Source organism: Anopheles maculipalpis, chromosome 2RL (genome assembly GCF_943734695.1).
Source record: "Anopheles maculipalpis chromosome 2RL, idAnoMacuDA_375_x, whole genome shotgun sequence".
NCBI classification, from domain to species: Eukaryota; Metazoa; Arthropoda; class Insecta; order Diptera; family Culicidae; genus Anopheles; species Anopheles maculipalpis.
In genome coordinates, this window is record NC_064871.1 from 83,695,159 (window position 1) to 83,713,236 (window position 18,078).

The 18,078-nt window shown below is 44.1% G+C and overlaps 3 protein-coding genes across 3 annotated transcripts in view; all 3 read right to left on the reverse strand.

Annotated features, from left to right (window-relative positions):
• The window catches only part of LOC126567965 (protein kinase C, brain isozyme), a 247,902-nt gene that overhangs the window by 57,926 nt on the left and 171,898 nt on the right, over positions 1-18,078 (reverse strand). The window lies entirely within an intron of this gene.
• LOC126568184 (lysophospholipid acyltransferase 5) lies at positions 2,250-5,538 on the reverse strand. The gene is made up of 5 exons (XM_050224624.1): positions 5,449-5,538; positions 4,155-4,379; positions 3,581-4,075; positions 3,213-3,517; positions 2,250-2,582 (listed from the first exon to the last, which is right to left on the reverse strand). Exons 1-5 carry the CDS (start codon positions 5,528-5,530, stop codon positions 2,250-2,252), a joined length of 1,440 nt encoding a protein of 479 aa, XP_050080581.1. The 5' UTR covers positions 5,531-5,538.
• On the reverse strand, positions 12,127-15,912 carry LOC126568478 (neuroglobin-like). Its single transcript, XM_050224963.1, has 3 exons — positions 15,678-15,912; positions 12,633-12,864; positions 12,127-12,361 (listed from the first exon to the last, which is right to left on the reverse strand). The coding sequence occupies exons 1-3, from the start codon at positions 15,878-15,880 to the stop codon at positions 12,146-12,148; spliced, it is 651 nt and encodes a 216-aa protein (XP_050080920.1). The 5' UTR covers positions 15,881-15,912; the 3' UTR covers positions 12,127-12,145.

The following is an 18,078-nucleotide window of genomic DNA, read 5'->3' on the forward strand; positions in this document are numbered from 1 at the left end:
GGATTTTAAGATTGGATTTGGAAATTTTTGGCCGACCCGAGCTACCTCCACGAAATCATGCTCTCCTGTTACTCCGGGTCGGATTTTTGTGGCAAAAATCTGGAAATTTTTGGCAAAATTCCGGAAATTTTATGCGGCAAAATTCGACCAGGAGTAACAGGAGAGCATGAATCCGAGGAGGTAGCAAATGGAAGTTTTAAAAACGGATTGGAAAATAATTTCTTTCCGAGATGACAAATATTTTTCCGTGCCATTTTAAGTGTGTTCTTCAAAATTAATTTATTTTCCTCATTTTTGTTTCTTTCTTGAAAAATCTTTCAAAAACCCCTCCAAAACGTGATTTTTAATGTCGAAGGGAAATAAGGAGGATTTTCCACAAACTCCCGGAAAATTCCGCCAGGAGCATTCCCGTGGAAAATCGGCCATTACTTCCTCATTTTTCCGCCAATTGGAATCAATGACCCACCGTTGGATGCGTCCTTAGGCCGCGCACCTTTTTGTAGAACACCCCAACCCGATCCCTCCACCCCTTCACCTAGTTATGGAGGAAAAACCTAGCATTCCCGTGGAAAATCGGCGATAATTCGGCCATCCCTTGACCGATCGGGATGAATGACCTACCGTTGGATGCGTCTTTGATTCATCCACCTTTTTGTAGAACACCACAACCCGATCCCTCCACCCCTTCGCCTAGTTATGGAGGAAAAACGCAGCATTCCCATGGAAAATCGGCAATAACTGTCTCAGTGTTGGTCCGATCGGGATGAATGACCTACCGTTGGATGCGTCTTTGATTCTTCCATCTTTTTGTCGAACACCTCAACCAGATCCCTCCACCCCTTCGCCCAGTTATGGAGGAAAGACCAAGCATTCACGTGTAAAATCGGCGATAACTCGGCAATTCATTTTCCGATCGGGATGTACCGCGTACTGTTAGATGCGTCTTTGGTCCGCGCATCTTTTTGTGGAACATCCCAACCCGATGCATCCACCCCCCGCCCAGTTATTTCATGAAAAAGGAGTTTACTGTGTGAAAATCGGCGTACGAACTTATTTGTAGTCTTATAAATAAAACTCAAGACTATTCTTCGGATATCTTTGTTAAATAGAATAGAGAAAACAAATCTTCCTTTCAATGTTTTATATTTTCTGTTTCAACTTGGTATTCGCGAAACGAAGAATATGACTAGTAGTACTGCTTTATTCTAACGGTATCTCGTGTCTAAAAATTAACCTCCTTCCCACAAAACTACGCCTTCAGGCTCTAATCTCCTACAATCCAATTCTAATCTCTTTCTCTCTCGGTACGGGTACTTTAATAAATCGCAGTTTAAAAAAAAAAAAACAAAAGTTACTTCTCCAACTTAAAAATCATAATTAAGGTGCTCGCAGCTGTCTTTTCTGCCTGCCTCGTAGCACTTGAGCTGCTGGAGTATCGCGCGAACAACATACGCGAATAGAAGGTGACAGAGAGAGGAAAGAGAGAGAGAGAGAGAAAGGTAGAAAGGGCTTTAAATAGGTTCGCTTCTGGAGTGAAGGGTAAATAGTTGCATCTCCTGTTTCTTTTGTGTTTTTTTTTTTTGGTACGTGCTTTGTTATCTTCGACTCGTCCCGATACAGCTGGAAGTTAATAACGAGGCATTACGGGTGAAGAGATAAGGAGATAGTAGAGGAATAGTATGTTTTCGTTTTTGTTCTTCAAAGCTTAAGAGCTTAAGAGACTCTTGACATAACAACGTTTCGCCGACATTAGGATTAGGGCCTTAAAGAGAAGCAACAGTATGCGCGGCTATTATATTAGAGGCTATTTTAGGATGTGTATGTAGAGTGGTGTGCATTTCGGCGCAACAACACACGACACTTTTACGAGGTACGCACACACACACACACAGAGACCCTAGTAAGTCTAGTAAGGCATATAAGACCCACCCGGTCGTAAAGCCCCAAAATAAGAAGAACTCTCTGTGTGTGTATGTGTGTTTTTGCTACGTATTTCAACGTGCGGAGAGGATGGCTTCGAATTATACTTGTCTGTTACCTTTTCTTATCTGTTTTTTTTTTGCATGTAGCTCTTTTCTGGTTAACGCTTCTTAAAAACGGAGATCTCACGTCGATCGCACCAACAGAGTGGCGGGCGCGCTAGAGTACGTTCGTGCTAGAGAATACAGGCAAAGTGTTTTAGGCGCAATAAGTGCATCTTTCCACATCTCGATGCACCCACAATATTCGATGTAATAAGGAGAATCGTTTTAATTGTCTTTCTTTGCTTCCTTTGTTGATGTACCGGGTTGGGCCGGCTTTTCTGTGGTGGAGGAAGAAGAGGAGGAGGATCGGGGCAGGATGGCTCGCAGCAGTGGAGCCAGGAAGATGTTGCCACTGATGAAGAGGATGAAGCCGGAAAAGCGTACCACCGTGTAGATGTGCCACCATTTGTGGAAGCTCAGAAAGACGAACGGCACCAGACACCAGCCGGCCCACACGATCGTGTAATACTTGAGGCCGACGAAGACGAGCGCCCGGAGGAGTGGTTGCTGTTGTAGAAGTTGCTGTAGCTTTTCGCTTCTCGCGAAAATTGGTTCCACCTGCGGGTGAGAAAAAAATTCGTAGTGAGTTGGAGCTTTTTTTGTTGGGACAGGTGTTTTGCACGCAGACTACAAACAAACAAACAAACGGTCGAACTGTTTTTAGTGGGGATGATGAATTGAAGCTAACACATTCTATAGAAAAAAGGGCTCTAAAAGAGTAGTCTTTATGGGCTGAATTGATCGGTGTCATTGGGGTAAGTCTTTGAGAGGATCTCTTACAGATTCGGGAGATGTTTCCCATTTGCCTTCGCTACGGATGTCGGACCCGCACTCCAGTAGTGCTTCCCTACTCCGTAGGAAGAACTAACAAAAATCGTCACCGGCGAACTCGGCGAGAAACCTCGATCTTAGCGAAGCTGGGGACGCCCGGTCAGCTCTGAGATTCGGGAGAAGTTTCCCCTTTGTCTTCTCTAGGGATGGCGGTCCCGAACTCAATTAGTGCTTCCGAATATTAATGCCGAAGTGTATTGCGGAATCAACTGAAGGTTACCCCGGATTGCTTCAGAGTCTACTGGGAATTTAAATCGGTACTGGCTCCGGAGTATTTCCCGTATCGCCTCCGCATTCACCCAAACAAAAAAAGAACACAAAAAAAAACATTGTGAAACACAAAGACACTACACTTACCTCCTTCTCCATCCGGATGACCATAAACTCGAGCAGGAATGTAATGTAGTATCCGCTGTGGAACCCGTGCCAGATCGCAAGGAAGAACAGCGCACCCAGATGCGACAGCATACGATTGTTAAGGAAGCGCAAACGCTTGTACACATAGTTAGCGACCCACGTATTCGTCTGCACGTTAAACGATTCGACGTAATGGCCGTACTTGCTCGTGTTTTCGAACACGCCCACCTTAATGTTGCTACACCCGGACAGCTCATCCGAACAGTACTCTCGTTCGCCAGGTTTTGCATCGATGTACGTAAGACCTGTAAGACACGGAACCGTCGTTTAACCTTCTCATTAGAGCAAAGTGCAGTGGTCTGACTTACCATAAATAACGGCAGCACCTTCCGCTAGCAACCAGATCGAAATGTACTTGTAAAGCGTTATCCGTCCCCAGCAGCCCAGATAGATGTGCTTCATGAAGAGCGATTCCTGTTCGTACTCGGGCGACATTAGGTACGCATCGGACACGTACTGCGTACCCACCTGGTTCACCACAAGGTAGAACACTCCTTGCAGGAATTTCTTCATTGCATAGGCTGGTGCATTCTGGGTGTGCGGTTCGTAAGCACCGGCCACAAAGCGTTGATAGCGCAGAAAGCTAAACTGGGGCCCCACGAGTACGGTTGCCGGAAAGTAGGTAAAGGCAATCAGTTCCAGCAGCGACGGTGCTGGGATACATTTCGCGTCCGCTTTACCATCCACTTCCTTCTTCCGGCTGTCGGAAAGGTCAAAGGCGAGCCCGATCAAACGCAGCACAAGCACACAGTGTGGCATTGTCCATTTGATGTCGTACGTGTCGCTTGTGGTGTAGTAGTAGCCTGCAAAATAAAGGGTTTGGAATTCATGTTAGGGAAACCGTTTTCCCAGTTGCTCTTCGTCCATTTGCCGATCACTTACCGATAAGCAAGTAGCCCATGTGATAGGCGAAGCTGACCGGGACGAGCAGACTGCTTTTGCCGAGGAACGCATTGCACAGGAAGGTAACCGCAACGGCCAGTAAGCTGTGGTAGATGTCGGTGCCATAGTTGAACGCCACGATCGATAGACCGGTGGTGGCGATGTAGAGATTTCGCAGCGTCGAACCACCCTTGAGCTGTCGGTACAGTGCACCGATTGGATAGGCTTGGGTGGTGGTTTTCGGTTGTGAAGGAAGGAACGTGAAGTAAAAAAGAAAAATACAAAAAGAGAAAGAGAGGAGAAAGAAAAGAAATGTTAGGCAGGCGTTAAATATAAAATGGCTAAAAATATCAGCACCCTCCCTCCGTTCCGGTCCGCCTTTTTCACGGCGTACAGAGACGGCCCTCCATTCAATCGATAGAGGCTTATGCGAAATGGACCAGTTCGTTATGTTTGCAGCGAAATGATAGGTCCGCTGTCCGCCGAATGCACCGACAAGCCTTCGGTTATATCATTAGAGTGTACCTGTCGACTCGTCGAATGTTTTCGTAATCCGGAGGCGTTACGGCCAATCAAGAAGTGGTGGGAAATTTGTTGCAAAAGAAAAGGAACGGAACGGAACTGGTTCGAATTGCAAAAGGAATGGAACAGCTCGTTTTTGTAGTCGTTACAGGGTTTTCGAGGATTTGCCCATTAAAACCCTCGCTTGATGCGTTGGTTTTGCATCAACACAGATGAGGTATTCATCTTACTTTTGGTGTTAAATCAAACAGGCATGATTTTTTGGAACAGGCAGCCGATCGAATCTCGGCGAGCGAAATCCGTGCTGAGGGCGTCAATCTGCAAGATGTAGAATTGTTCGGGTGTTGTCGTTGGATTGTCCCGGAGAATTGCAGTATCACACATTTTCAATCATAGTTTCCATAGCTCAGGCAACTGTTCGGCTCGCCTAGCCGTTTTGCAGCGCTGGTTGCTTGGACCAAAAACGAGAGATTCTACAAAAATATCGAACTCGCAAATAATCGACAACTCGCTGCGCTTTGAACCCCAAAACGGTGTTTAAAACTCTCTGTTGATTTGAATCCTAAAAATGTTTTAAACACTCCATGCGATTTGAGTTCCTCTGGCTGAATCGCCAGAGGCAAATATCCGACAAGGAAAGGAACGGAACTACTTTGCTAGGTTCGAACCGGAACGGCCAACACTACAACCAACTGATGGAGAGGGGGAGCTAGAGGTGGAGAGAAGAGGGGGGGGGGGGGAGGGTCTGTTTTCGATACGATTACGCACTTACCGAAAAGGACGGAAAGTATGAGCCGGATTGCGGGTGCCGATGCACCGCTCACACTGGCAAGCGCTTCCACGGGGTTGATCATGTCGCCGTTACCGTTTGCGGTTTGAAACTCAACGTCCCGGTTGCACTGCTGCTTCCTCGGGTGGTGAGTTGGTGAGGGCGGATAAATGCCACGTTACTGTCTTTAAAACCTAACACACCTAAAGCATAGAGATACAGCACAACAAATTATATAATTTTACGCACTTTTATCGCCGGCACCGGCATAACCACTCTCCACCTCCTCGGGACGCACGCACACGTTCGGGCGGCCTTCACTACAGGTCTTCGGGCGATTGCGATTATTGCGTTTTTATGTTTTCTTCCTTTGCTTACACTATCTGCGTGACACAATTTTCACCGGGGAAGGAAGGTTACCAACGCCACCGCGTGTACCAACGCGGAGTTTTTCGCTTACACGCGCTATCGCAGCACAAACAGAATGATGCTGTGTGCGCGCTGGTTGCTGTGTCCCACCGCGTATAAACCACAATCACGTAAATTGTAAACCCGCACCCCTCCCGGGGGTGAAGGATGGAGGGGAGACCGGACGGTACGGGGTGGGTGATGCGATGTAACCGATGCAAAACAAGAGCCCGTGCTTTGTCTGTAATCCACTTTGTTTTTGTGCCACCTTCCGAACGGACCAGAAACTCTTCACTAATCGCTTTTGCACTAACCGATGTACATTTGCTAACTACTTTCATTCATGAAACTGCTTCAATTTGTATGATTTATGCGACAAATCGACGGACGGTGGGGTTACATTTTACAGTGCAAATACACGGCACTGCTAATCGAATTACACACACTCACGGGGCCAGGTGCTTTTTGTTACCATGCACTCCCGAAACAGTTTCTGCCCGTTTTTGCAATGCAAATGCAAGTGCCTTGGCCTTTTCTTGATGCGAGGCGTACCCCCGAAATCGGTACCCAGAAAAGCAAACTGGCAAAGAGAGACGGTGAAAAACTTACGAATAAAATGTGACGATGTCGATGATAAACAGGCAAAGCACAATTGCCCAAACGAAACAATGCAAGCCGTGGCCATAAGTCGTTGTCACATTCAGCGCTAGCCATGAGGTGCTGTTGATAGAAAAATGTAATTAAAAATAAGATTATTGTTTGATTTTAAGATGTTTCAAGTGAAGGAATTTTTTTAATTTTTTTTTCTGCATTTCCCGGTGAATTTTGTGCGAAAAAAAAAATTAAAATAAAATGCATTTTAATTAAAAATTCGAAATATTTGTCGCATAGTAACGGTGGCCTTGGCTTAACGCTGTCAAACACCATATGGATTTTGACGTTTCTGACAGCAAACGCTACAGTGGTATGCATATGTTTAATCATGTAAATTAAAAAATACAGAAAAACGATCATTACATGAAACGTTTGAGGCTTGCAATGTTCGAATACATAAAATCCAGTATGGATGCAATATTGGAAAAAAAATCATACAAACTCTGATAGTTATCTTTTCGTTGTATTAAAGCGAATATCATCGCTATATCGATAGGTCGACCGTCAACCACGTGACAAACCAAAAGCAGAAAGCGGACGCCCAGTGTTTTTTAAAGCACATTTACGAAATATTTTTATTACTATACTCTTGTACAATACAATATCATTTTTTCTTTCTTTTTTTTCCTCTTGTGTGTGTGTATTGTGTGTATTTGTGTTTAAATCGGTACAATATTTCATGCGTTTCCAATGTACGAATGTGTATGAGTGTGTCAAAAGATTTGTTTGTTGTAGCAGACAAAACGGGTTTTTGCTCGATCGGTCTTTCATTCGGCTTGCTTCCGGAAACCGGTGGTTTGTTCGAGAAATACTGTGCCTTTGTTGTGGTAGTGGTAGTGGTCCAAGAATTGCCCAGTTGTGTGTCTATCTTTTATACCCATTCCCGGATTCAAACACCCCTGGGTTGGGTGTAGACATTCTCCCATTTTGATAACCATTTTTTTGTACGTGTAACCTGTCTAGTTTTTGTTTTGTTTGCTTTTTTTTTTTTGAGAAAGTTTAATACGCAAAAATGGTGTATATGTACGGGGTGATCCGGGATACTGCACTTGCAGGATAGACGAGCGAAGGAGACATTCGGGTGCTTAGTTTGTGCCATGTGTCTCGACTCTTGCGGGAGCTTCGGGAATGGAATGATCGATTTGCTCGTCTTCTCCTGCTATCGATTGGGCGCTGTTACCATCTAATTGACCTTATTTATATGTTGGGTTGTTCTCGAAGCGTTTTGTAAAAAAGTGCGAAATGAAAATAGGGTTCAGAAAAAAATATCATTAAATAAAATCGAAAACTTAACAACAGTTGAGGTTCCATTTCAAAAGATGATCACTTCCTGTAAAAAAAGTTACTAAGGATAGTGAACTTCAGCCTTTGATGTTTGTTTTTCTCTCTGTTTCTGTGTTTGTCTTTTCCATTCACTTTTTCATTCTTAGTTTCTGTTACTATCGCGTGGCTTAGTCTCGGTGTGATTTGTCTGCTTTTTGTTGATTTTTTAAATGGATTTCTTCTTTAAGAGGGTTACTCGGTTTCGGGGCGCTTGTTAAAGCAGGTGATTGTATTGTGGTGAAAATTACTTTTCAAACAAAAACAAAAAACCATCATAAAGGGCCTTGCTAGTTACACTACTTTGGTTTCTTGTTTTTTTTTTGTTGTTTATCTTGTATGTTTTCTCTTTCTTTATCTTTCCTTCTTTTACACTTCATCATATCTGGTTAATATCTTACGCTTCCGTTTACCGGGAAAATCATCGTCCTTTCCCCGCTTTCAGGTTAATCATTTTCCTAAACGGAAAATCCAACAAAAAAGTGGTGATTTCATTATTATTATTGCCAATTTGTGTTACTCGTCTCAAAGCTCGTCGCACTATAAAAATGGAAAACTTTTGCATTCAATTTAGCCAAACCTTCCCATGCACTTTTTTTCTTCTTTTAAATGATTCCTTCCCGGCACGCACACGTCACACGGTTGCTCAAAATGTAGTTGTTTACTGCTCCTTTCATCTTTGTCTTTCCAGCTCTGCGTTTGTTTGTTTTATTGTACAAATACATCATCATCCTGGCCGCTGCTGCTGGTGCGATCCATCTGTCAGTAAGATCGAAGATTAATGATCACCTGTTAATCTCAGCATCGTCGTCGATCGTCAAACTTCTTTGTAAGAGTTGCCGCCGATCTTCTTTTCTTCTTCTTCTTCTTCGCAACAACCGACAGGCCAACTCTGGGGGGGGGGGGGGGGGGGGATTCTTGTTTTGTTTCTTTTTGTTTTGTATAAAAAATGGTTCATCTCAACATTTCGCCATCCACAATTGTTCTCACTACAGTTTACAGCAGCTGTGTCCGCGCTACCTTGTTTCTATGTATAATATTTTCTTGTTTTTTTTTTGGGTTTTGATTCGTTTACTTTATACTACTTACTATCTTCTCTTCTTTTTTTTTCGCCACCGCCGAACGCCCATGGAACAATATTTCTTGCATTTGACTGTTTTTTTTACTTTTGTTCTCTACTTCTACGCACGATTTTTTGCTGATTTTATCGCGTTTTTTTTGCTATACACCGGTTCTGTTTAGCGCCACTGGTTTCGCCACACTCTATATAATTTTTTTATTTTTGTTTTCTTTCTCTTTATGCACTACGGGTAACGAATAACCCTACCATTTTGATGTCGGGACGTGAGAATGTTTCACTTCCTCGCACCACCACTAAAGCTGACCCAGCGAGCGTCAGTTTGAATTATCTCTAGAGAGCTGCTATGTCGTTCTTTGCTTACGCGCCCCGTCCGTCACGTAACGTCCGGAGGATTTCGGTTTCGATCGATTTAACTACTTAGTTGCTCGCCGTTCACTACACACCCACATCTGATGGCTGATGATGGTTTGTTGAAGGAAATTCGAACGGAAGCTTGTGGTTTGGAATTTTTAAAAACAAAAGAGATAAGCAAGCTGATAAGCAAACGACAAGCAGATTGCATACTTTGAGGCAAACTCATTCATTACGCACCGCCAAAGGTGTAATGAAGCGCTTAAAGCTATGCAATTGATTGCGACTACTAAGGAACAGCTTGTCTATCCTTTTTTTTTTAAACAAGCTTTTAAATGAGCCAGCAGAGGGATGCTCTCACTAGTTTCTACCGCATTAGCCATCAACATGTATGCCACTAGTACGGGTTACTTTGCTACGAGAGTGGTGATTCTGCCTTTTTAGCGAAAGCGCACAACATCCGGACACATACACTCACTCGAACCCCACTACCAGATGACGGCTTGCGTTTGTGCGTTTATGGGTTTTCTCTCTCTCTCCTGTGGATTTCAACAATTAGCTTCAACGAACGATCAGTATATCTTCATGCACCACAACATGCATGCCTTTCTCTGTGTGCTTTAACAAATTGCAATGAAACCGGAATCCATCATCTGCCGTTTTGCAACGCAATGTACCGCTTATACTTAATGCAAACAATAAATTTGCAGCCCACTGTGCGCGTACGGTTGAAGAAGCCGATCAGTACAGGATTTAACAGGTATTGGCAATATTGTAAACAAATGCGGGATAGGAGTTACACAACATTTTCCGACTTGAACACACAGCACATCATTTTAGTTACGCTGTTTCAATTGATAACACAATTTCCGTTTACTTTAGTGTATCGTCAGATTTGGCGCTTTTTCCATATCTTGACGATGGCTATGTTTATCATACCAAGGTGAGTTCTCTGAGTTGATTTTTTTTTTGCTGAGGGATTCAGAATCCAAGCGTCTTGCGAAATTAATCATAAATGCTAAACTGAACATTCGAACCGAATCCGAATCCAATGCGATGTTCATTATCATGGTACGGAGAAATTGCCTGATCTGACAGCGCTCTAAAATAATTGCAAGTTGTATTCTCCATTCTCCAAGGGGCCGGTGGTATAGGCGACAGCGACGCCGGTCTTCGAACGGCTGACCCGGAGTTCAAATCCCATCCGGACCGTCCCTCCGTAGTGAGGACTGACTAACCAACTACGTGGTTAGCCTGTCTAGAAAGCCATTTCGATGGCCGGCATGACCTTAGAGGTCGTTAAGCTAAGAAGAAGAAGTTCTCCATTGAAACAGTGTAGCTTAATTTATGAAATGTGTGATCATGTCGGAAAATTTTGTCTACCTTGAATTGTTCATTGTTCAAGCTATGCTAATGCTTGTTCTAGGGGTTGGTAACCCCGGTAAAGCTACCGAAAACAAGAGATCAGTTAACATGTCCTTCTGTTCTGCTTGAAAACGAAAAAAAGATCACTAAATCACAATCAATCGGCTGTGAACTGGCTTTGTCCACACGTTTTTGTTTGGATACATTTCTCCATACCAGGCACACAGATATACTGGTGAAGAAACTGATACACGCGCATGATAAAATTGGTTGATTAGGTCGCTAAACTGTTCGGTTGATAGTTGTTGACCATGCTTCAAACGATAATTTGATGCAAACTGGACACTATAATCAAATTATGCCGCTAAGTATCCGCATGGAAAACTTATTCGCTTTTTCTAAGGAATTCTCAACAAACATCGACCATCGTTCGTGCAGTTTTGACAGCGTTCATCGTCCACACCGTTTTTTGTGCTTTGCGCAGGGTTTTTCCTTTTCTGTGTATTCTCTTGCTGGCACCTTCTACCTTCTGGGCATGATCATCGCTTTCACTAATACTAAGTTTACTAATAATCATAATCATTATTATGTGACGTTTTCATCTCAGATTTCACCTCCACTGTTTGTGTTCTTCACATTAAGGCTGACGGTCAAACGATCAATTCTTAGGAATGCCCGTGCTGATTCCATTTTTCATCTCTCTCTCTCTCTCTCTCTCTCTCTCTCTCTCTCTCTCTCTCTCTCTCTCTCTCTCTCTCTCTCTCTCTCTCTAGCTCCCGACTTTGGAGTTCCAAGTACCGATGTCTCCGTTTGCTTCCTGGCTCATCTTTCTGGTTGAATAATTTATCGAAATTTTACACATATATGCTGTGCTTCGCATGGTTCTAAACCACCATCAATATAGTTCGGCCGGGTTCTTCCCGTTCACCATTATCCACACAATGGCCGCTTCGAGCCGGCTGTAAATACCTGTGCGAACTCTGTTGCTCCGCTCGAAGCTCGGAAATATTCACACACTTACGCGAAAGTTTTATCTGAGGAAGAGAGGACCAAACTTGTGTCCTTTCTTGGGTTTTTTGTTGCTGTTGGTATTTCTCACTATAAAATGATATTTTTTGTGCCTCTGTCGCTGCTTACTAATACTGCTTCTTTTTTGGTTGTTGCAATGTTTGACCTATCTCCATGATGATGCTTTTAACTAGAACAGTGTTCTACCACTGATACCGATAAGTCTACAAACGAGAATGACGACGGCGACGACGATTTCGATAATGGTATATCTCCGCTACACACCATCGCCTATAGGTCCTCTATGCCACGTCCTCTACCAAGGACCTACACATTGCGGTAGGGGAAATGGGGTAGGGGAAACTGGAACGAACGGATCGACCCTCTCCCTCCACCCGGGAGCTGGGCCATCAATTTTCCTAACCACTAGAGGCGTAACGCGATCGATGACGGGTGTGAGCGCGATGCTTCCATCTAAACGGGGGCGCTTTGTCCTGCGCCACTCTAGGGCGCTCAGGATGCTCGGTTCGGTTCGTCCGGTAGTTTGGTGGCGGGTGTACTGCTCGAGGTGGTGGTGTTGTCGACATTATTGTTGGCACTTGCATCGTAGCCCGCTACCAGCGTTTCGATGATGAACTTGATGGTGAGCTTGTAAATTCCTTCCACGTTCTGTGTGTACCGATCGCCGAGCGTGGTCGAAACGGCCGACAGGAACGGTTCCTCAATGCGCTATCCAGGCGGCAAGTTGGTACGGTGGTGGTGGTGGAGAACGAGACAACCGAAAAGGGTCAACAATTAGAAAACGAAATTAGCACCGGAAATTAGATGGGCCCGCACGGCAAACTCGCTCGGAGATTCAATTAGCGATCGATCCCCGGCCCGGAACAAATTGCAAAAAAAAAAAAAAAAAACAACCAACTGCCTTCTACTTTGCGCTATTTGTTCGGGCTATGCGGGTGTATGAGATAGCGAGCGAGCGTGCCCGGTGTAATGCAATTACCCAAAAATATTCCTGCTTGAAGCCGGGTATGCGCCGATGGGACGCACCGACCTGGTGGATGAACTCGAAGAACGTATCCAAATCGTCCAGCCCCCGGATGCCTTCGTCCAGCGTGTTCATCACCTTGTTCGCGTGCTCCTGCAGCTCTTCGGACGTTGCTTGCTGCTCCTTCGTCTTTAGCTCCTTGAATTTGGTGAACATATTCAACAGGTCCGCATGCTCCTCGAACAATCTGCAAACACGAGTGATGGAGCGGTTAGAGCGTATGTGTGTGTGTGCGGTGAGAAAGTAGGTGCCAAAAGGGATTTGTGAATATTTTATCATCTCCCAGCTCCCGGCCAACGTGTGTGTCATGGCTGCCAGTAGTAGTTTTTTACCCAGTGAAATAAAACCAAAAAAAAAAATACTCCGCACGCATCGCATGACAGGCAGGGTAGTGTATGTAAAATGCGGGTTACATACTTTAAGGCGCATTTTTTAAGCGCTCAGCCAAAAAAAACTTACAAGGTTTACTCAAGCTAGTTCAAAGGTAACATTGAAGGTTTCAAAGCCGTTAAACGTAACCTGAGGGTGGCAAGGCAAGTATTTGAGTCCGGAAAGTCAATTCAAAATCTTAAAACCCTTTTCTTGAATTCGGCAAAAGACTGGAGAACAAAATTTGTTCGACACTTTTTAATAAAAACGCCTAAATATATGCAAAGCGCAGCGCACATGTCGCTGTTTGTTTTCCGCGAGGTCGGAAAGGATAGATTGATTGAAATAGAATACGACTAAAATAGGAATCAATACTCCCTTTCTGTCCTTTACGAGCACTCATTTTAATGATAGGATGTTACTACTCATTCTCGGTCGATCAACGCTTGAGTAATACGGCCGATATGTTGCCCCGAGCCATTGACACATAACTATACGAATCTTTGTTCCGGGTGTAGATCACTCTTAAGAAAAGCTGAACAGACAAAAGACTCGCAAAAGCCCCCTAGAATATTTTGTGTGCTGTACAATATTGTTTTCAATGTGATAGAAAATTGTTCGTTTAACACATTGATCCTAGGTACTAAGTAGAACATGAAATGTGAATATTTGACTATTTGAATTTGTACGTTATAGTGTTCTGCATTTTTTCTAAAGAACAAAGCTTCCGAAGCATATGTACTATGAGTTAAGCGAAATCCAGATGAATCAATCGTTGGCTGACCGAGAATGAGTAGAAGCCCCCTACCATTAAAAAGGGCTTGCGAGAGAGAAGTAGGGCCTTTACAAAAGTTTTAGCTTTATTTTCTTCTAATTTAACCAACTAATTTTGACTACGTAGTTCGAATTGCATACATTAAGGTGTTTTACACTGCAGAAATACACAAACAGTGCAATAATAAAAATAAATATTTGTTCAATTAGTCTACATTCAGCATGCTCCACAGTGTTTTAAATATGTATAAAAGCCATTTCAGCTTACTACTTGCAGGTAAATTAGAGAAACGGATTGTCTTTCTAGACTTGAACACTGTCGAGCCACCTTGAGGTTGTGTTTTATAAATTTAAAACCTTCCATTTTATACTTAAACCGTACTGGAAAACACTGTAAAGCTCAGGTGTTTACTAATTGTTTGATTCAACACTCTCGATACTTAAAACACCTCTGCATTGAATTCTGAAACAGAAAAAAGGGATACAATAGCTAAACCCCCTCTAAATGAGCACCTTTTCATTCATCAACCGATGGACCAATTTAAAAAAAAAAAACAAAGAAACGGAATTAATTTCTCCGAAGGACTCTTCTTTTCAATAACAAATTGAACGATTTTTTCCTCCCCTTGTCTACTGTCATTTAAACCATGGGGAATGGATAAAGTATTAAATGGAGGGAAAAAAATCCGAACAGAAGCTCTCATACGTCATCTTTCCGGCTGGTCATGCCCGTAAGGCTGCTTGGGAGGCTTTCACTGATGGTCGCCCGGCGTTCACCGGGCTACGGACAGAAAACATAAAAATAGCACATCCTCACAACACATCCCACGGCTACAATAATCGGGGACAAAATGCAAGGACCAAGAACACCTACCCACTGCTTGTGATTCGCTCCTTGCTGGCTCGTCCCTCTTCTCTCACACTAACTTTCCACAAAGTGCTCCAAAAGAGCATGACAAGGGACATAACCCCGGTGAAAAAAATACACAAAACACCAAGTAGTACAGATAAAACAAGAGAAGCCTCCGATCGGGGAGAAACACAAAAAAAAAAGCGTGAAAAGAGCGTCACGGTCCCGGTTTTTTCCCCCCTATCGTTCCTTTCACGGGTACCTTCCGGCCAGCCCGGTGGGGGAGAACCACCCCAGTAGTCGAATTATAGTAAATCAATTTTGTTTATGACACCCGGCCGACGACGACGGTGACCCGATGACGTCGGTCCTTGGAGGCGAATCTCGACCATCCCATCGTATATCGTTGGCTCCTTGGCTAGTGAGGTGGCCTGTTCGCAATGTCAAAAAATAAAAGGCGAAGAAAGATGCGCCCAACAACAACACGCCACTACTCTCGCCAGACGGCCAAGCTTATTGATTGCATGCTAATTTTTCACCGGGCCACAACAGCCAACCTCCGGTCTCGTTTAGAAGCGAGCTTGATTTATTGGGCCTCATGCTTCCTGCAGCAAACGCGTTACTTGGCTTTTTTCTCCTCTACCGGGTATGGGGAAAAAGGAAAGAAAGGGCAGGACACGGTATCCATCTTGTTTATGGAACACTATGGACTATGGACTAAACGAGCGATCGAACGGAAACATAAAACCGATGAAATAAAACATCATCGAAAACCATCGATTGGATGGGTGCTCTGGCCGGAACTAATACGAGCGCGCAGTGTGACCGAGTCGAGGATTCTCCACACTATCCTTCACCATTATTCCTCCCTTCCCTCCGCATTATTAGTGCTTATTGCTACCAAGCGAAACACATCCAGGAATCGATCCCTGAACACAGGAAGTTGTGTAGGACTTCTTTCTGTTTTTTTTTGTTTGTTTGTTGCAGGACTTGCTTGGAAAACTCACTTGATAAACATGGTGATCCCGGTCGTTTCCATCGCACGGCTGATGCCCTTCCAGGAGGCGACCATCGTGTATTTCTGTTTCGCCGTCAGCGGTAAACGGCTGTCCACTGGCGGTGGCCCACACGCGTCCAGGCTCGGCATATTGTTGGACTTGGAATTGCTACCATTGCTACTGCTGGCCAGCTTTGTTAATTCACAACCCATGTTTTGGTTTTATCTTTTACCTCTTCTATTTGTTTGCGCGTTTGTAGTTTTGTGTAAGTGATTGTGCCGTTTTTTTTTCTGCGCTACTGCTTTTCTAACGTGTCTTGCTTTGCAACACTCTTTTGTTTTGTGCGTTTTCTCACATCCGCTAAGAGGTGAGAGGGGTTTATATTTATCGCATTCTGGTCACTTCATGTTGAATCACTCTTCTGTTTCACTTTATTTTTCTTTCGTTTTGTTTTGCACGTTTTTTATCTTTTTTTTCTTGTTTTGTTCACTTTTTGTTCACGTTTTACTTGCACTTTAGTTATTTCTGTAATAAAAGAAGGCTATTTTCATTCTTTTTTTCTTCCGATTTTTCTTTTTAATTTTTTCTTTTTTTTTAATAATTTTTGTAAAATGTAGTAGCGTTTTATGGTTATTTCTTTCTAAAAGTTTTGTTTACGCTTTCTTTTCATATTTATCATTCACTTCTAAATTGTTTCGATTGAAATAAAATTATTTTAATATAAAAAAAGCATTTTTTCCACAAAATATTGCATGCACCGGTGTTTCGCTAAAAGCAATATTCGAACACTGTAAAGCACGACGTACAACCAGTAGTTGTTGCTCCACCAAAGCAACACATCCTCGGGCCAGTTCACGCAGCACAAACACCTATTGTTTTTACCACGCAGCTTGCTGTACACTTGCCTGCCGGAAGCACATTTGCATCCGGATGGGATGGTTTTCTTTCCACCACCTTTTTTGTTGTGATTGCACAGAATCCTGTGATTTCCTTCTTGCACACTCACACTTGCGCGCAGGGAAATTCCCTGCTTGCAACACTTATTACAGCGAATCACTAATACACACGTTTGCTTGCCTCGGACACACCGTTGCCTAACGTGATGAAAACCTCCCGCTTTGTAGGCAGGTGAGCAAAAACAGCTATTTACAGCACTATTATGCCTGCTAGGTAATGGGAATAGGACAATACACTTACAGGAGAAAAATAAGGCCAACATCAACAAAAAAATGCTACAAAAACTGTAGATGTAAACGGGCGTAAAAGGAAGAGAATGTTGGACCAGAACGATGACGGACGACGAATGGACACTTCGCTTCGGTACAACAACACAAGGTGTATACACAGGTGCACACATCTACACACAGGGCCTTTTACATCCCGGCCACTTGAGGGAACTCGGTTGGACGACAAGGCTCTTCAAACTCTTGGAGCACACGAGTTTTGATGTAATACACTTAAGGCTACCTTTATCTGATTGCCTGCCTATCCACCTTCACATAATTATGCGCACACATACACACATACACACGTGCGCGCCCATGGATGTATGGGGGTGCACCTTCGTGACCGTATAAGTGTGACACACGGTTTTTTTTCGCCTCTCTTCAGGTTGCTTCCCTCTAGGACACTACACCAGAAATCCTGGGCTTCATTCTTGATGGGCCTTATCTAGGTTTGCTTTGCCCGTTGACTTCCCGGTCGGTTCTTCGCACAACCCGATCTCCCGGGGCCGGGTCGATGATAAGCCCTGAGAGAGTGCAGCCCTGTAGTGGATGCCCTCCGGCAGCCGTAATTCTACTCGTCCAATCGAGCGAACCTTAAGCTCGGTGGATGGTGTGTATCCTTTTTGCCTTTCGCTTCTTAAAGCTCCCCTGGATTAAGGAGGAACACTTTGCTACGTAGAGCGCTCTGGACTGGACGATAGGAACGCTACACCACAACTCCGCATTTTCCGAGGACCCTAGCACGCAAAAGTATGGCGCAATTGATGTGTGAGCCGGGGACGATGGTTAGGTATTCCCGTTCCACACTAAAAGCACTTGAAGCACCTGCGACCCACAAAAAAAACCCACCTCATCCACCCACCTTAACCACTCTTACCCCCACTGACCCAGCTCGCCTGCTTTCGCTTTCACGGCACGGGTGGTTTTTTTTTGTTGGTGGAGTTCCCCGGTGAAAAATGGAAGAATTTTCCACCAAACCAGAAGCTGCTGCTGGGGTTTTTTTTTCGCGACTGTGTATACTCCTTCTTCTCGGGAAGGCAACAATGGCAATGGGTCGCTTTTTGCACGGACAGGACAGAAATCAATTCACTGTGCAACAACACACACACACACACACACAACACGACAACCCTGTGGGGCACAACGGCCTCTATTGGCCCGCAGTGTGTTTGCTTCTGCTTGCT